Below are 17639 nucleotides of genomic sequence, written 5' to 3'. Positions count from 1 at the left end.
GGGGGGTGTTAGCATGCAAACCCCATCCCGAACCCCTTCGCTCATCCAATTCGAGCGGTATACACAACAGACATAATTTCTAAAAATCAAAATGTTTGAAACACAAAACACTCCACAACCCTTCCCCCTCCCATTACTAAACTCCTGGGTCAGCCCCTGTAGACTGAGATTAACATTTTTACATTGTGTCTGTACTTGCGCTGTAGAGCCGACGTCACGACTATTGAAACATTTCTGGTATACCTGGTATACGACCATTGTTATGACGGTGGTCGAAACACAAAGGGTTGGGTGTGTCAATCAATCAATCAACCAATCAATCAATATTTTAAATAAGTGTCATTCGTCACATTAGATATAACAAATACAGATAAAAATAAATATTGTTGATAAAAGACATCATCAAAAATGCGTTTTCAATATTAAAATTGATGTGACGCTCAGTCTCAGTCGGCCTAATTGCAACACTTTATTATTATCTACGTAATCTACACAATAGAATTAACTTTACCGAGTTATTTAAAATCTGTTGACGTTTATTTAATTATAAGCATGAGGGAAAGCGACTTTACGCGTAAAAATTATAAATCAATAGATTTCATTAGATGAAAAAAACGTGATGGCTATAGGAACCAGCAAAATTATTATTATCAAGTATTGCTTTCGATAGTTTTCCTTCAATGTTTTCAAATGTAGGACAGTCACACAGAAAATCAGTTTTCTTTTTCAATTTTCACTATATTTGGACAGAATGGACATTGCCTTTCTTCCATTGGCCATTCGGAATATCTAGCAACAACGAATTATAATTTGTTATAATAAGTAACAAAACACGTTATCTTACGTGTATATACTGATACACATTGTTAAATTCAATCAATAATCCATTCACTTAGTTTTATTGTTGACCAAAGCTTACATTTATTATTTTTAGTTCTATCCGGATATGCACAACCGTCTACGCACAATTACCATCGCCACAAGAAAACTTTCCGGAATCCGCCACCCGGCATACCTGTTTTTGCTTATCTAGCCCGAGTGTTAATAACCACTCCGTAAATAAAATTATGAAATGGCTGCGACTGTAGACTTCAGAAGAGCGTATACCTATAGAACTACGCACTCTAACACGTATAAAACGTGACCAAGGCCTTAAACAAGAGTTCTATGATGGTTACCACTGCTATAAAGCTGTAAGACAAATAGTCGTTACCTTGTGTGGTAGTCTATCACCGGACCAGCCCTAACGACCAGACATCAATATACCGCCAGCATATATGAAGTGTCGTTTAAAATACATAAACTATTGTGTTTACATGTTTAGAAGGGTTTATTTGCTGATAAGTCGTTGGCTAATCCCGACAATACGCCGATAAGTCTAGAGTCAGCCCGGCGTACCTACAAAATAGTCCAGACAAATCTGACACACAACCGTTTTATGCGCAATCAACTATTATGACATGGCCATATACATGACCCTCCAGGTTTAGGACCCCCGTTACTGGCACTACACACACGTACGGTAACTTTGCATTTAAAACATTCTTTTCTGGCATATTTTTAGCTTCGATGGAACATTTCTTAAAAGTAAGCGATACCGTGCAGAACTGAAAAAATAATGAAGATGTAAATGCAACGAGGCCAGTCCAGGATTCGAACCCAGGACCTTTAAGCATTGTACCGTCGCTCTAACCAACTGGGGTTACTGATGTATACCGGTATAGTTTATCTTCGTCAACTGATTCGAAGTCTTAGTAAAAATGCCGCCCCCAAATAATATCATCAGTGTATTGTAAAAAATTATCGGGCTCCTGTGCATGGCGCGTTTGAAGACATGTCCGCACACGTGAAGCATATAAAATAGATAGGTGCATGAATCATGCATCGTAATTCGTGTGCATTCTACAAACCGATAAACATACATGTAACGTTAGTTTGATAGCAATCACATCACGATTATGTATGCTTAGGATATGTACATATTGGTGTATATTTCCACGTATTACTGACGAATGTCCACTTCTCTCCGACCCCCCCCCCCATCCCCNCCAACTCCCATCCCCGACATCTACAAAGATAACGTATCTCTAACACTCATAGAGACGCAGTGGCGCCGTTTTACTTTTTAATCCTGCAGTAGTGAGGTCACTTCGGGTGCCGCTACAGATATGAGCAATCGCCATGAACAAATTAAGAATGGTCCTAATTGACAACCGTAAAAGGCAAGGAGAATATAGTTACGCAGAAATCAACCCTCGCTCCTTAACAACCCAACCTTGCCGGTATGTCAAGGTCGTTTATTTGAACAAAATAGATTGCCCTTCATTGAAGCATTTAAATCATGACAGAATATTATGAACTTAGGCCTACAGATTTTCGCACTTTCGATGCCTGTGACTATGAAACTGAGTCAGATCATTCATTTGAAAAAAACTTGATAAATGTTCCCTACAGTATGCTACTGGCCAAAAATTAGGACCTTACGCATTTTGGTTAGTCAGGAAAAGATGTTAAAACTTTTCATATGCATTTGCACCGTGTCCTTGTCTGAAATATTCAAGGACATGTATTGAGATTTATTGGATCGAACTCGATAGAACTTTATTCCACAGCGCTACTTGTAAAATAGCCTCACCCTTCGATTCTTAGTTATTAAGTTAAATTTATTACAAGTACAGGACCAGTAAATGTTTTTGACGCATTTGACCCTTGTGATGTTGAAGGTGGGTCAAGATCATTCATTTGATTAAAATCGATAGCCCTTCATTCCATAACGCTACTTGCCAAATATCATCACTCTACGCCTTTTTGGTTATACAGAAGAAGTATGTGAAAAGTTTTGACACATTTGACCAATGCGACCATGAAAGTGGGTCAAGGTCATTGATTTGAACAAACTGGATCCCGTCAAGCTATAGGCCAAATATCATCGCCCTAGACTCATTGACTTATTAAAGAGAAGCTATTTAAATGAAAAAGGTTGACACTAGACCGATGCTGCGTTATTGCGTAAGCTCACTTGGTCTTTTATGTAATAATAACAGCATTCAGCAGTGCTACAGGTGTGGAAAACTTGTTCTTAATACACAAGTATTTCAGTTACAAACTAAGGGTCGGTATTGTATTTGTGACTTTATGAAAGCACTTAAGGATCTCCGTCCCTTTGCAGGCCAAATAGAGGAGACTTCCAATGTAGTTCATCATTATATGCCAGTAATCTCCCCTTAATATCCTTTTGGTAATAACGTAGCATGTCTGGGGCAGGATATTTCGGTTGACCAGGCACAGGTACTAGCCTCATCTGTCGATACACCCATAATACTTGATTACATTATGGGTGTATTAACAGGCAAGGCTATATCTAGTACCGCTGGTAGTTCAGTTTGTTAGACGGACAGTATAGCGATCAGTGATCTAGGGCTCGAATCCTGGTCTTACCCGAGGTATTTTTAAACTTAAAACAGCCAAATCCGATCGTTATTTTCCATAAGGAGTCCCACTGTTTATGAAGTATTTGAAAAAAAGACAAAACATAAAGTTACTTCACCGTGATGCCCCTTTAACAGTCACCCAAGTCCTACAGTATTTATTTTTGTTGTTGAAATATGTACCAATTTGAGTAAAAAATAGTTAAGTATAACGTTAACCTAAGTTTGTCAGGACCACAAACTGATCATTCCTAGACAGAGTTTCGGTTAAATCGTCCTATTAGAACTTGATGTTAAGCTTGAAATAGTTATTATCAAAATAGCGGCAATGGCAGCCAAATTAGATTTCTGATCGACTCGAAAAATAACAACACTTTGTCAGAAGCATGAGTCGATCCTTCCTACCAAGTTTCAGTTAAATCGGCCCAGTAGAACTTGACTTTAAGTTTGAAATAGTTTTCAAAATGGAGGCTGTGGCGGCCATATTGAATTACTGATCGACCCAAAAATTAACAACACTTTGTCAGGACCATGAGTCGATCATTCCTACCAATTAACAGTTCAATCAGCCCAGCAGAACTTGACTTTAAGTTTGAAATAGTTTTTCAAAATGGCGGCCGTTGCGGCCATATTTAATTTCTGATCGACCCGAAAAAATAAGAACACTTGGTCAGGGAGATGTCAGTAACATTGCCGTGAAGTATCAATGAAATCCCTTCGCCAGTATTTCAGCCTCAGTTGAAAATGTAAAATGTTAACGGAAGACGCACGACGGACGACCGACGACGACGTATAGCAATAGGTCACTTGAGCTAAAGCTCAGGTGACCTGAGAATGTTACCCTTTTTATGTATCAATTTCCTCAAGGTATGGATTTCTCTTCAGAAATGATTTATCAAAGCTATAGTTGTGCCAGAAAAAAGTTGTTTGACAGTGGTTAGGGCATATTTAATTATGAAGTCTTAAAACACCACTTCTTAAGTTAGCTAATGGGACTTTTTGCCAATCAGTATACACAAAATATTCTATAGGGTAAAAATATAGAGGGTTAAGTTCCGAAACTTCAGTATGACTCTCAATTTTCAACAAATTAGAATACAATTGCATAATTTTTAATAACTTTTTATTGCACGAGCATATATTTGTATAACAAAAATATGAATATTGATGTATTTATAATGACTGATGATCCTGTATAAAACACTGAAAACATACACAAAATACGGTGCCAGCACCAACTAGTTTTCTGGAGTGCAAGGCAATCAGTAAGACCTATTTAGCAAAAACTTTACATTTTATGATTAATATTTCCTTACACAAGAAAAAAAGTCTCGAAAAAAATATGAAATGTGTCACAACCGGTGTTTTAAACACACAATCAATATTGGAGAATAGCACGATGTTATGGTGTCCAAATAGGCCATTCAGAGTTCTTCCTGAAGAAACATGTTTGAAGCAGTGCATTATCCTCTTCTGCAGGCCCTAATGTTGCCAGAAAGCATTTTATCCTTAGTTTGGCCCTACAGTGGTACATGATGGAGCCAGCCTTTAATAGAGAATTGTAACCCTATCCAGGCCCTCATGTGGTACATGGTGCCAGAAAGCATTGTATCCTTAGTTTGGCCCTACAGTGGTACATGATGGAGCCAGCCTTTAATAGAGAATTGTATTCCTCTCCAGGCCCTCATGTGGTACATGGTGCCAGAAAGCATTGTATCCTTAGATTGGCCCTACAGTGGTACATGATGGAGCCAGCCTCTAATAGAGAATTGTAATCCTCTCCAGGCCCTAATGTGGGACATGGTGCCAGAAAGCATTTTATCTTTAGTTTGGCCTTACAGTAGTACATGATGGAGCCATGCCTTTAATAGAGAATTGTAATCCTCTCCAGGCCCTAAGGTGGTACATGGTGCCAGAAAGCATTGTATCCTTAGTTTGGCCCTACAGTGGTACATGAGTGAGCCAGCCTTTAATAGAGAATTGTAATCCTCTCCAGGCCCTAAGGTGGTACATGGTGCCAGAAAGCATTGTATCCTTAGATTGGCCCTACAGTGGTACATGATGGAGCCACGCCTTTAATAGAGAATTGTAATCCTCTCCAGGCCCTCGTGTGGTACATGGTGCCAGAAAGCATTTTATCTTTAGTTTGGCCTTACAGTAGTACATGATGGAGCCATGCCTTTAATAGAGAATTGTGATCCTCTCCAGGCCCTCATCTGGTACATGGTGCCAGAAAGCATTTTATCCGTAGTTTGGCCCTACAGTAGTACATGATGGAGCCATGCCTTTAATAGAGAATTGTAATCTTCTCCAGGCCCTCATGTGGTACATGGTGCCAGAAAGCATTTTATCTTTAGTTTGGCCCTACAGTAGTACATGATGGAGCCATGCCTTTAATAGAGAATTGTGATCCTCTCCAGGCCCTCATCTGGTACATGGTGCCAGAAAGCATTTTATCCGTAGTTTGGCCCTACAGTAGTACATGATGGAGCCATGCCTTTAATAGAGAATTGTAATCCTCTCCCGGCCCTAATGTGGTACATGGTGCCAGAAAGCATTTTATCTTTAGTTTGGCCCTACAGTGGTACATGATTGAGCCAGCCTTTAATAGAGAATTGTAACCCTATCCAGGCCCTCATGTGGTACATGGTGCCAGAAAGCATTGTATCCTTAGATTGGCCCTACAGTGGTACATGATGGAGCCACGCCTTTAATAGAGAATTGTAATCCTCTCCAGGCCCTCATGTGGTACATGGTGCCAGAAAGCATTGTATCCTTAGATTGGCCCTACAGTGGTACATGATGGAGCCAGCCTTTAATAGAGAGAATTGTAATCCTCTCTAGGCCCCGATATGGTACATGGTGCCATGAAGCATGGTATCCATAGTTTGGCCCTATGGTGGTACTGTACATGATAAAGCAAGCCGTGCATAGAGTGAGGTGTATTCCTATCATCAAGGCCCTGATTTAGTGCATGATGAGGCCAACCTATACAAAAACATTGTAAAATTTCCCAGGCCCTGATAAGGTATATGTCCAGCCTTACATGTATAACATATAGATCTTTGACAATTTGTAAATAATCCTTGTGAATCACTATAACTTCTTACACTCTGAAGTGCCAGTTGGCATAAGAACAACAGTTTTTCAGTCCTCGTTACATTTGTAGGCCTTGATTATGTCTTTGATAGGGGCCCTGCACACTGGACATTTTGATTCACGTTCCATTAGGTTACGTCCACAAGTGTAGCACACACACATGTGTCCACACTGGTAAAGCACGGAGTCTGAGTGGTTGTCCAGACAGATCAAACAGTGAGTATCATTGACTGGTTTAGACTTGGCAGCCACAGGCAAGGCCGTGTTCCCATCAGCTCCTGAAAAATAAAATAACACTTAAATTTTTCATACAGTTTAAGTCTTTTTCTAATGATGATTATTTTCTGACAAATAAGGGAAGTAACTCTAACATATTACTGAAGAATAGGGCTGTCACAATATTTCAACAGAAAGATGTTTCACAAATTACAAAAATATTGGACATAGAACTCATCATATTAATATTATGAAACATCACTGTATCACAATACTTTCTGAAAGCCTTTTTTATGCATCTATTCCATGTTTAAGCTTTGCAAATTACAACACTGCCAAACAGATACAGCGGTCTACCATATAACAGAGACTATAAGTAGTGGTGGGGATCTGTTGAAGTTTTATTATGGTGAAAAGGCCTATTATGGTAATAACCACTGTTTAGAAATATCATAAAACGTAACATTAAATCTGTACAAGATCCATATCGTCAATATCTCATTTTGAAAGTTTTTGAATTTTAACTCCCTTTTCTAAAATTAACCACCAAGCCCATTTTCATATATATTTTCCAATGGCAATATATTGTGATTTATATTACAATACATGGGCAAACAGATCTATTTTCAATTATTATCAGCTCATCACTAATTTTCAGTTCAAGAAGAACTAAATCTGGAATGTGCGATTTGTAAAAGATGTGAAAATTAACTTACTTTTGACGTCATTCATTGCCGCAGCCACCTCTTGTCTGATTGACCTCTGGATATCCATCTGAAGGTCGAAGCTCAGCTTCATCATATTCTTCATCTCCATCAGCTGTGCCTTCAGACTCTGAATCTCTCGGCTCATGTACCGACTCGACTGTAGAGGAAAAGTAACCAAATTGTAATACGGTACTTACACTTAAACTGAACAACAATATCGATCGACAGTGATTATACAAACATTTCAAATCACAGAAAAACTGCAGAAAGATGTCAAACTTTTACAACAGTTCCAAAAAAAATGTGTGTGTTGATGACTGGGTAGGACAGGTAGGTAGTAAAGGTATGTACATTCAAATATTTTTTTTAACCACATTCTAATATTGTTTTTTTAATGATACACTTTGCTTAAAAAATCTTACTTAAATCTTAAAAATTTAAATGAGGGAAAAATATATTAATTTTATCATATGACATGAACATATTTTTGTTTTGAATACTTCTAAAATGAAAAAAAATGATATTTAGAGCAAGAAAATCTGAAGTAGGTAAAGAACTTCAAACACATCTTGATTTATTTTTACCTGTGTATAAGGAACAGCATGGGCACTGACGCTGGTTACAGAGATGGCATCCCAGTTGTCAGCTGGGACATTCACGTTGATACCCAAATTTGAGAAGTCGTTCCTCTCGATAGGCTGCGACTGGTTGATATTCTGTACAAATTCTTGGACTCTGGAGCCATCAAACCCACTGCTGGCAACTCGTTCCTGTCAAATAATAAATTTCATAAAGAGAAATCAGTACTTAGGGAGGTAACTCCTACAAAAAGAATTGAGTCTGTTGGTTGCATCAAATATCAATAAATATCAAACAGGAGAAAAATTACAGGGTTTTTACTAGGTGAATTGGAAAAAAAATGTGTGCATACTATATTCAACCAAATAAATGTACCTGTCCCTATAAGTGCCCCCCCCCCCCCCCCCCCCCCNGAATTGATGCCCTTAATTAAAACCCATAAAAAGGTTGCTTACTTCTCTGATCTCTGATCTGCCAATACAATCTTCAGTCTTTTAGGTTATTTCAATTTAATGCTTCTCTTCAAGAAAAAAAGCAGTTTTATTTACTTGTAACTATTATTTTCTAAAACAAATCATCATGTACCCTGAGATTGGGCAAAAAATCTAGTAATTTGTAAAAAAATAAGTCTATTTCCCAGACGGAATGGGGCATTTTACTAACCCCTGTGACATAGAAAAAACCCTGAATTGATATTCAATTTAAGTAGTGACCACTTAATGAAAACATGTAATTTTACAGGCAATCTGCTTCTAACAAAATCTCTATTCAATTTGTTTTTATAAAATGATTTCAGTAAAACTTTGCCTTGAAGAGTATTGGGCTGTATTATAATTTGATTATACCTGCATGCTGATCTCCAGACGGGTCCTGAAGTCTCCCTCTAGTGTGGACGTCACAATGCGGCTGTGGACGAGTTCACTGATCTCCTGGACCATGTCTTCATGGTGCCTGTCCTCCGAGTCATACCCCAGGATCCTCTGGTAAGTCCTGTAACAAACATATATAAATTCAGTAATTATGCATAAAATCTACTAGAAAATAACCTATGTTCAAGTTAAGTATGTTGAAACCCAATAGCATTTCAATAAATCATTAATTCTAAGCAACAGAAAAAAATTGCTACGCAAGATTTTTTTTTTGAATTATTGAATCTTATGAATCCAAAAAGTAAATTCTGTTTTTGTAAACATAATCTCATTTGACACTAGTCGCATCACGCCATAATCCTGGTACAAATGACAATTATAAATTCTGCGTCAATGCTGAGCCAGCTCCGACACTGTAGTAAAAGCAGTCAAGTGCAAATATTTCCCTGTGATATTTAAATTTCATATTGATGACTTACTGTGGTATAGGAGCCCTCACTTCGGGATCCTGTGGTATAGCTTCAGGCTCAGGCGGGGTACTACCTGTAAAAAATAATGAATATAATTATGCATTCATGTTTCCGTTTATGCTTTAATTAAATCATGTATATTAAAACAGAATATTTATATCTCCAAAAGCTATCCAGTGTTTTTAAGTACAGTGTATCTGTAGAATCTACTGTGCTTGAAGTTTTAACTTTTCAGAAAACTGTATCCTTGTCATATTTAAAAATGTTTCTATAAATTTCAATTAAACCAAATACTAAGAATTAAAAACCTCCCTTCATACTCCAGAAAATAGTAATAGACATTAATTAACTTGTAAAATAATGACCTGGAAATACCTTTTCCATGGATTTGACTTGGTCTAACAGCACTTTAAAAAAACATAAACACAGTGACTCATAGGATCAAATATTAGTTGAAACCCTTAGGACTTACTGTGTGTGCTTGAACTGTTGTTTGAGCTGAGGGTGTTACTTCGGCTCCTGTCGACGGAGGTGGGGGCAGTGACAAGCGGAGAAGGAACTGGTACCACTTGTGGCACCTGTTCTGGTTGCGGGGTTGCTTCTTCCCGCGGGGATGGTGCGGGTGAGGGAGATGAAGAGGACTGTCGTGAGGAAAATGAACGTGGGGTGTGATTTCTTGCCACTGTGGAAATGCTGCCTCTAATAATGTTTTCAAGGTGGCGACGGAAATTTGTTCCGAGGGATGTAGATACACGTTGTTGCTCGACTAGTCCCTGAATCTCGACAACAATTGTCTCGGGGCGGTGCTCCTCCACATTGTCCTCATTGACGGGGACATTTTCTTTCCCATGACTTGCTGCTTGTTCTTGAGCAGTCTGTTTCTTCCTGAAGAATTTGTTGATCATCTCCTTATGACCTTGGCTGGTCACAGGTTTCGCTCCATGTTGCAGATTCCTTAATTCATATAGACGCTCACTGGGGGTGGAAAATAATAATGATAAAAATCTGCATTTTGGCGATGTATTAAAACTAAGCCAAACTATAGCTTTTGGCATTTGCTATAAACTCTCCACAGCTCATAAAAGAGGAATTAAACTCCTCAAGACCCAGGTATATAAAGGAACTTCATATACTAGGTCATTTCATAGCAACCAATTAACACATGTTATAAATGTAATACGTACATTGTGTATTTATAGTAAAACTTTGATATAACATATTTCCAAACTGATGAATATTATTATTGATGGTATAAATCCAGTGAATTATTTTTTTATGAAGACATCAGCTTTAAAGCCTTATGAGTAGGTTATTACCACGGAATTAGATTGTCCGTGGTTATTACAGACAGTTAACGTCGATATGTATCATTTTAATCACTTGAAGTAAAAGTTCAATATAACACATCTGAATTTCGATGTTAATTATCAGTTGGGATATTTGAAAATGAAAGTTTAGATGACAATACCATCTTTTTCTGTCTGTTTACTCCTGTAACATGATGGGCCGCTGATCATGATCGGCTATTATTTTATCAGGCATGATTGTGCCGACTGCGACACGGCGCTTGTCAAAAGTATTTCGCCGTGTTGGAGTAGAGGCTTGATTTAGTCGGAGTAGAGGCTTGATTTAGTCAGTTATAAAATTATTACATGTAAAATAAACTGGTAAATCAAAAACCAACTCACCATTGTGATTTCTGTAGGAATTTTTGCATGGTGTTGTCGTCATGAGCCTCATTGGTAGTGCCAGCGGTCAGTTCGGCGCTGCTCGTACATGCCATGTCGTCTGTTTCTTTTTCCAATGACTGCTGCAAGTCTGTGATTTCAAAAGTGTCAACTTCTAAATCGGCTGAGCAATATCCTCCTTCTGCCATTATGAATTTGTGTCCTGTGTTTATATACCACCACCCAAAATGATACGGTCATGTGCTAAATTTAGCAATGACACCCATCGAAACATACTTCACCTCGGTGATTCATAGATACCGTCTATAAACATTTAAACAAATCGATTCGAAGAACACCCGGCTATTCCGCGAATTATTACGACACTGCTTAAAATAGTCTACAGACACAATGGATAAATCTAGAGAGATTCGAAACGAATGGTCATGGTCATGGTCTTGTTTACTCTTAACATCGCTGGAAAAATAAGCGTCCATGTAACTTTTGTCCGTGGATTTGCGGGAAAATTCAATCATAATGTCGTCTTCTCTCAATGATTTGTTTGCGCAAATCATTGATTCAGAACGAAGAGCACAGGAAAGAAAGAATCATTTGCAAGAAGGTGATACACTATTTCGCACGTGTTTATGATACAGAATGAGCATGGTGACATGACTTAATTAGTTAATTTAATCAAATATCTACAGTCCCGTGGACAAGGACAAGAGAATTTGTTACAGCTAACGTGAACTGGACACAGGGACCTGATAATTTGTTGCAACTTTATTTCGACTTAAACTAAGGTGCTCCGAGTAGTTTTACATGTTTTAGGGGTTAAGACCGACTTTCGGTAAAAATGCCACCGCAATGATTATATATATATATACTCGTGGCATTTTTGGTCCAAATATAGCTGTAAAGGTCCCCATGGAACTGAATACAAACACCAGTTACACACGGATACACCACTCACACCCTAATAAGTGCTCATCATATACCTATATTGGTATAAACCGTTATAGATAAAAAAAAAAAAAAATAGTACTTATATAATTGTCATAGAAAAGAAGTTCACCACGCAAGCAAGAATATGATTAAAACAAACAACACAGATGATTTAAGATTTAACACAGGCGGTGTCATTACATTATAGCTTATACTTACTACGATAGAACCAAGTCGTTGATAAAATATTTGTTAATTAATTTATAACCGAAACAAGAAATTTGCCTTGAGCACAAAATCCATGCTTGAGCATGAGAACGGTTCCATGAAAACGGACTGATTTGGCCAAAAATGGTGTTTTGTATGGCGAGAGGTTTGGTGAACCAGGGACAGTACTATACGTCCCTGGGTGAACAGACGGTAATATTGGTCAGCGACTAGACATGCCGGGAGATCACGAACATCTTAACTTACTCTATGATATAATTTGTTGACAGTTAAAAGTCAGATACGGCAAAAAGAAGCAGATATCATTCACTTGAAACATGAGAGAGAAGCCCTCCTCAAGGAACAGGAAATAAAGGTACGTGAAACGAAACTTATTGTAAATGCTTATTTTATTTACTCACAGGAATTTGTTACCGACAGCTATTTTTGGACCTTAACTTCAGTGTTCAGAGTATTTTTTATCTTTATCTTGCACGGTTTAGGTAAAATAATTAGTTTTTAAAAAATTGTCTGATGATTTTTCCGAAGATGAAAATTTGTAACGTTACTTATTCAGTGTTTTATAGGCATTTTCCATTTTTATTATGTTTCGAATTACTTTATACTAGTAACATGGATTTGTTTTACGTTAAGTACCACTGAAGACATCGGAAAGAAATGCCACAGTGTAAAGTAAATATTAACATTGTTTGGCCTTTTGCATTGTCTCAACATTCGAAGAAGGATGTAAAGATCCATCTGTTTGCGTCTGCATTTTAGGCTCTATTGTACGTTATGTACACACCACCCTATAACATAATATGCATATGGCGATAAATGTCTTTTACCTGATGTAATATGCTGATTTGTATGCTTTTTTTATCTACTATGTTTATAACTGTCACTGTAGGGATACTATTATTCATGTGCTGTAAAGCGCCTTAGAGTAGTTTTGCAACTTAGGTAGGACGCTTAACAAATGTTAATGATTAATAATTTTTAATAGGTACTTCATTAATTGCTTCGAATTTCATTTAATAATTTTGACTGGTGCCTTGGCCAGTAGACAGCATTGTCATACGACCTCTAGTAGCTGGTGCGACTTGGTAAAACAATTTGCAATATAATTAACCTTTACCCCAGTGGCGACTCTTTGGAATTATAAAAGCTAGAATTTATGAAAATATATATAAGTATCATTTGTTGTGTACCATTATCTATGTCATTCCGTTTGTTGGTCAATACTGACCGTTATACTTGGTTCCAAAACTAGGTTACTCCTCAGTGCTCACGTCCCAAACCTTTGACTGTTCCTTCCTGATATTTATAAGTTCATGTCATATGTTTTCAGTTATTTTCTCCTAGTTTGACAACCGAATACAGGCTGCTTCCCCACACACACAAAAAACTTTATATCAAAGTTTTACTTTTTACACAAACATTGGACGTATCAACCTATCTGATGCAGTGTGTATACGCTCCCTATCGATAGGCGATACGTCTCGGGTCGAGTGACATGAAAAATATACAAAAACATACAAATCGCTCTCTCAGTCATAGCTTGACAAAGGGACCAGTCGGTCTTGAAACGTTGCAAAACGTTTAATACGTACATTGTTTGTGTACTTCCAAACTGATGAATCTTATTGAAGATACAAAAATACTTTATTTTCTCAAAATGCAGAAAAAGCATGAGGAATATCTTCTCCATTTCAACAGAAATTATGCTTTGTTTTTCGAATTCAGGCAGGGACAGGCTGTCGTAAAAATTTCGGTTGTACAAACACTGGAACTTTTAATGGAGACGATTCGTGTATACTCTAGTAACATGTTTTAAGATGTCTTTACAACGATTGTTGTTTCCAATTAATTACTATATGTAATCCAATCTGATTCCAATTAATTAATATGTAATCGTTTTTCGACAATGAGATATGTTCAAGTCGTCACAAACGATGTATCGATACATACCTACACAATTCTGTCTTACAGGTGGCTTATCTAACTGATTTTCGACAATCAGATATGTTCAAGCCGTCACGAACGATGTAATACATACCTAGACACTTCTGTCTTACAGGTGGCTCATCTCAACCAGGAAGAAGTCAATCTGATGCTGATAAATAACAAGAAAGAAATTCTCATGAATCAGAGATCTCAGTTTCAGAAGGAAAGAAAAGACCAAGAAAGTCAACTGGTACGTCATACTGTTCCTAATATGCCTTTGTTGAAATTCTATGTTGACCCTGGTAAAGAACTAGCCGTTTCCTACCGCCTCGGCTAGGGAGAATTTCTCTTAAGCTCATTTGGCATCTTCGATACTCCAGGGGTAACGTTCACTTCGTTCTCTGCACCCCTGGTATATGTTATAGAAAAATTGAAGACACGAAGATAGCTGTTTGATTGGTATCAGGTTAAAAAAAACCTGACGAATCGCTGTCCTTTGAAGATTATAAAGGAGCGACACCCGATTCAAAGCCAGTCTTTTTTTTACCGTTACGCGACCGCGAGATTCTTTTTAAGTACATCAAAGGATCAAACTAGACTTCTTGTTCCTTCATTTTTGCTATAACATATTCCAGGGGAGCAGAGAGCGTAGGTGAGCGTAACCCCTGGAGTATCGAGGATGCTCATTCCGTAGAGCGTAAGACTAGTCCTAGTTGAGTTCCAACATTTTATTTTTATAATTCAACATTTACAGAGACGTCAGAATACAATATGACATTTGGAGGTTATATTATGCGACGGTGTTAATACTTTGCAGGTTTTTAATATTATCAAATTACGGGAATTTACCAGAACAATTGCTTTCAGGACAATTTTTTATGTGTAAATTGATGAGTTGGATAACCCGGGCTTCTACGGGAATATTGGTGGTAATATCTTAGCTGCTGGGATCTTGTGACCATATTATGAACCATCACGTCTCAGCTTGCACTCGTTTTCATATTTGGAGAGTATGATTTTCTTATCATTAACTAATTTTGTTTTTAATTATAACCAACTACTGTATGTTATTTAAAAATCATAATATGTTTTAATGAATGAAATAAAAAGATACAAATACAGACATAAATATTATTAACAGAATCATTATATGTAGCAACGATTTGACTGTTACATGTAATGTCACAGGAATGCCTCGAAGAAGAGCTATTCACTTTGAATGAGAGGTTTTGCTCAAATGTAGAAACATTTGTCACCGAGTTTGGACTGTTGGGTAATGGAGGGGATATCCGGAGAGAGGAGGCACTTCAACAGCTGGCAGACTTAGCAAAAGAGAAAAATAAACTTCAGCAAGGTTTGCACTGGTTCAGTCACAGTCTGTTGTCTTTGTATTGGTATTTGTACATCAAGAGATTAATTATAACAACTTTCAACAGGCCATTTTTTACTGCAACATTATTATGCTAGAACAATTTCATGAATGTTAATTCATTCTTCCTTTTTTATTTATAAAAAAAACCACAACTCTTTTCTTTTATACAAATAATTTGAATATTATAACCTTTATTTCATTCCTTTTATATACAGACAAATAATATATAAATAATTTAAAATAAGCACACATTCAAATAGGATTCGAATACAGTTGTGTAAATCCGCGTACATAATTATTGTCCTAATCGAAATACATTTTTAACATTAAGGACTACAAATATGAGGATCGATTATGTCATGATGTTTTTCATTCTCAACTTTCAGCGCATCTTTACCAAGACATACGTATGTGATGAGCACATGGATTAACACGAAACAACACGAACATTTCTATAACACTTTTATAAGATTTATATTATAAAAAGTAATTGAAATGAATACTTGCTCAAAATATAATAAATATTAATTATTGATTTGAATCGTATTGGTCATCAGCTTTCTGTTTCCAGTATCAACTTACCGAATGAACCTTGTTATTCGTCACGACAGATATACAGGTCTATGAGGAACGTATGGACTCATTGGGAAAGCTCAGAGACAAAGAAAAGAGTCTGATGGATTCACTTCTGACCACAAAAGGAAAACATTTAGGTAATAATTATATATTGAGCCGTTCACGCAGGCGGTTTATCACGGTTCTTGGACTTTATTCTCTGTAATCCAGAAATGCTTCTCGCCGTCAAATCTGCAGTTTGGAAGTGGTTCCGAAAGTGTAAACCCTGAATGTAATTGTTCTGACGTAATGACGTCCTGACCTTGGACGTTCCTTGTTGTTACCAGACCGCTGTTAATGTCTCCGTATGGCATTAATAGTCGACCGAAGCGTATAGAAACATGTTTGGCAACGCCAGCCTGAACCATTCTTGATTGCGGACATTTTCAGTCAGTCTAGCCATAGCTTATCAAACACGTCCGCCAGGAATGATTTTTTTCTGTTTGTCTCAGATATAAAGATTTACACAACAGTAACAAAGTCGGTAAAGATTGCTAGCAACGAAAAATGTGAAATTCGGTACATGCAGAAGGACAAAAGAATGCACGCGCACAAAACGCATTCATCTTTGAAGGTTAATTGTTAAAAAGTGAACACACGTGATTTGGGTAAAGCTTCATGTTGATTTTTTTTTATTATAACTTTGTATAGAATAAGTAAGTCGATCCGGAAAAAATCCTACGAAACCCTATAAAATGTCGCACATTTCCATCCTTAAACTGCAACTGATTATATATATATTTCTTTACAAGTTATTCATGTTATTCGTGAAGAAAATGACAAGAAGGAAATCCAACTAAAAGGATATATGCAGGGACAGAAAGTCAATAAGCAGTCAGGGGCAAAACCAACTTGTGGGGTAAATAATCAATTGAAATAGGAAATAAGGAAATACGTGTTTGAACATTAAGACAGTCTATGTATATAACCAATTTTAAATAGTGTATGTTTGTACTAAAGTAGTTTACTTTTCAGAACTTTGTGAAAAGTTGGCCGAGGAAAAACGCAAGTTGAAGAAGCAGGAAGATGAGAAACACAAAATCCAGTTACTGCCGACGACAGATTCAGAGTTTGTCAGGTTATTGATAGTGTTTGATGTTACATTCTATTGTGTAGTACCCTTATGTTGAGGGTTAGTCAGGTTATTGATAGTGTTTAATGTTACATTATATGTGTAGTACCCTTATGTCGAGGGTTAGTCAGGTTATTGATAGTGTTTAATGTTACATTATATTTTGTAGTACCCTTATGTCGAGGGTTAGTCAGGTTATTGATAGTGTTTAATGTTACGTTCTATTGTGTAGTATCCTTATGTCGAGGATTAGTCAGGTTATTGATAGTGTTCAATGTTACATTTTATTGTGTAGTATCCTTATGTCGAGGGTTAGATAGGTTATTGATAGTGTTTAATGTTACATTCTATTGTGTAGTACCCTTATGTCGAGGGTTAGTCGGGTTATTGATATTGTTTAATGTTACATTCTATTGTGAAGTACCCTTATGTCGAGGGTTAGTCAG

General features: G+C 37.1%; 2 protein-coding genes across 3 annotated transcripts in view; one reads left to right on the top strand and one right to left on the bottom strand.

Moving 5' to 3' along the window:
- Nucleotides 1-5039: 5039 nt before the first annotated feature.
- On the bottom strand, nucleotides 5040-11394 carry LOC110464106. Its single transcript, XM_021519160.1, has 7 exons — nucleotides 11057-11394; nucleotides 9841-10343; nucleotides 9378-9441; nucleotides 8875-9019; nucleotides 8035-8220; nucleotides 7460-7607; nucleotides 5040-6805 (listed from the first exon to the last, which is right to left on the bottom strand). The coding sequence occupies exons 1-7, from the start codon at nucleotides 11242-11244 to the stop codon at nucleotides 6576-6578; spliced, it is 1464 nt and encodes a 487-aa protein (XP_021374835.1). The 5' UTR covers nucleotides 11245-11394; the 3' UTR covers nucleotides 5040-6575.
- A 146-nt stretch (nucleotides 11395-11540) lies between these two features.
- LOC110464098 (coiled-coil domain-containing protein 172-like) overlaps nucleotides 11541-17639 on the top strand; it is a 13285-nt gene continuing 7186 nt past the window's right edge. For both annotated transcript variants that reach the window (XM_021519150.1, XM_021519149.1), the window contains exons 1-6: nucleotides 11541-11657; nucleotides 12478-12563; nucleotides 14268-14384; nucleotides 15323-15488; nucleotides 16118-16219; nucleotides 17097-17199. In XM_021519150.1, the coding sequence (XP_021374825.1) occupies nucleotides 11573-11657; nucleotides 12478-12563; nucleotides 14268-14384; nucleotides 15323-15488; nucleotides 16118-16219; nucleotides 17097-17199 (659 nt within the window). In that variant the 5' untranslated portion in view covers nucleotides 11541-11572. The remainder of the gene's footprint in view (nucleotides 11658-12477; nucleotides 12564-14267; nucleotides 14385-15322; nucleotides 15489-16117; nucleotides 16220-17096; nucleotides 17200-17639) is intronic.

The sequence above is a fragment of the Mizuhopecten yessoensis genome, unplaced genomic scaffold (genome assembly GCF_002113885.1).
Source record: "Mizuhopecten yessoensis strain PY_sf001 unplaced genomic scaffold, ASM211388v2 scaffold10961, whole genome shotgun sequence".
Classification (NCBI taxonomy): Eukaryota; Metazoa; Mollusca; class Bivalvia; order Pectinida; family Pectinidae; genus Mizuhopecten; species Mizuhopecten yessoensis.
Note: the sequence above shows the minus strand (reverse complement) of the source record. Positions and strands in the feature narration are given on the sequence as shown.

Bases quoted from the DNA above. Each gene is read 5' to 3' on its own strand.
- LOC110464106 (XM_021519160.1), bottom strand. From the start codon at position 11,244: ATGGCAGAAGGAGGATATTGCTCAGCCGATTTAGAAGTTGACACTTTT. The intron at 9,442-9,840 runs GTAAGTCCTAAG...TATTTTTTACAG, and splicing joins CAACAGTTCAAGCACACACA to GTAGTACCCCGCCTGAGCCT. The intron at 6,806-7,459 runs GTAAGTTAATTT...TTTATTTTTCAG, and splicing joins GGCAATGAATGACGTCAAAA to GAGCTGATGGGAACACGGCC.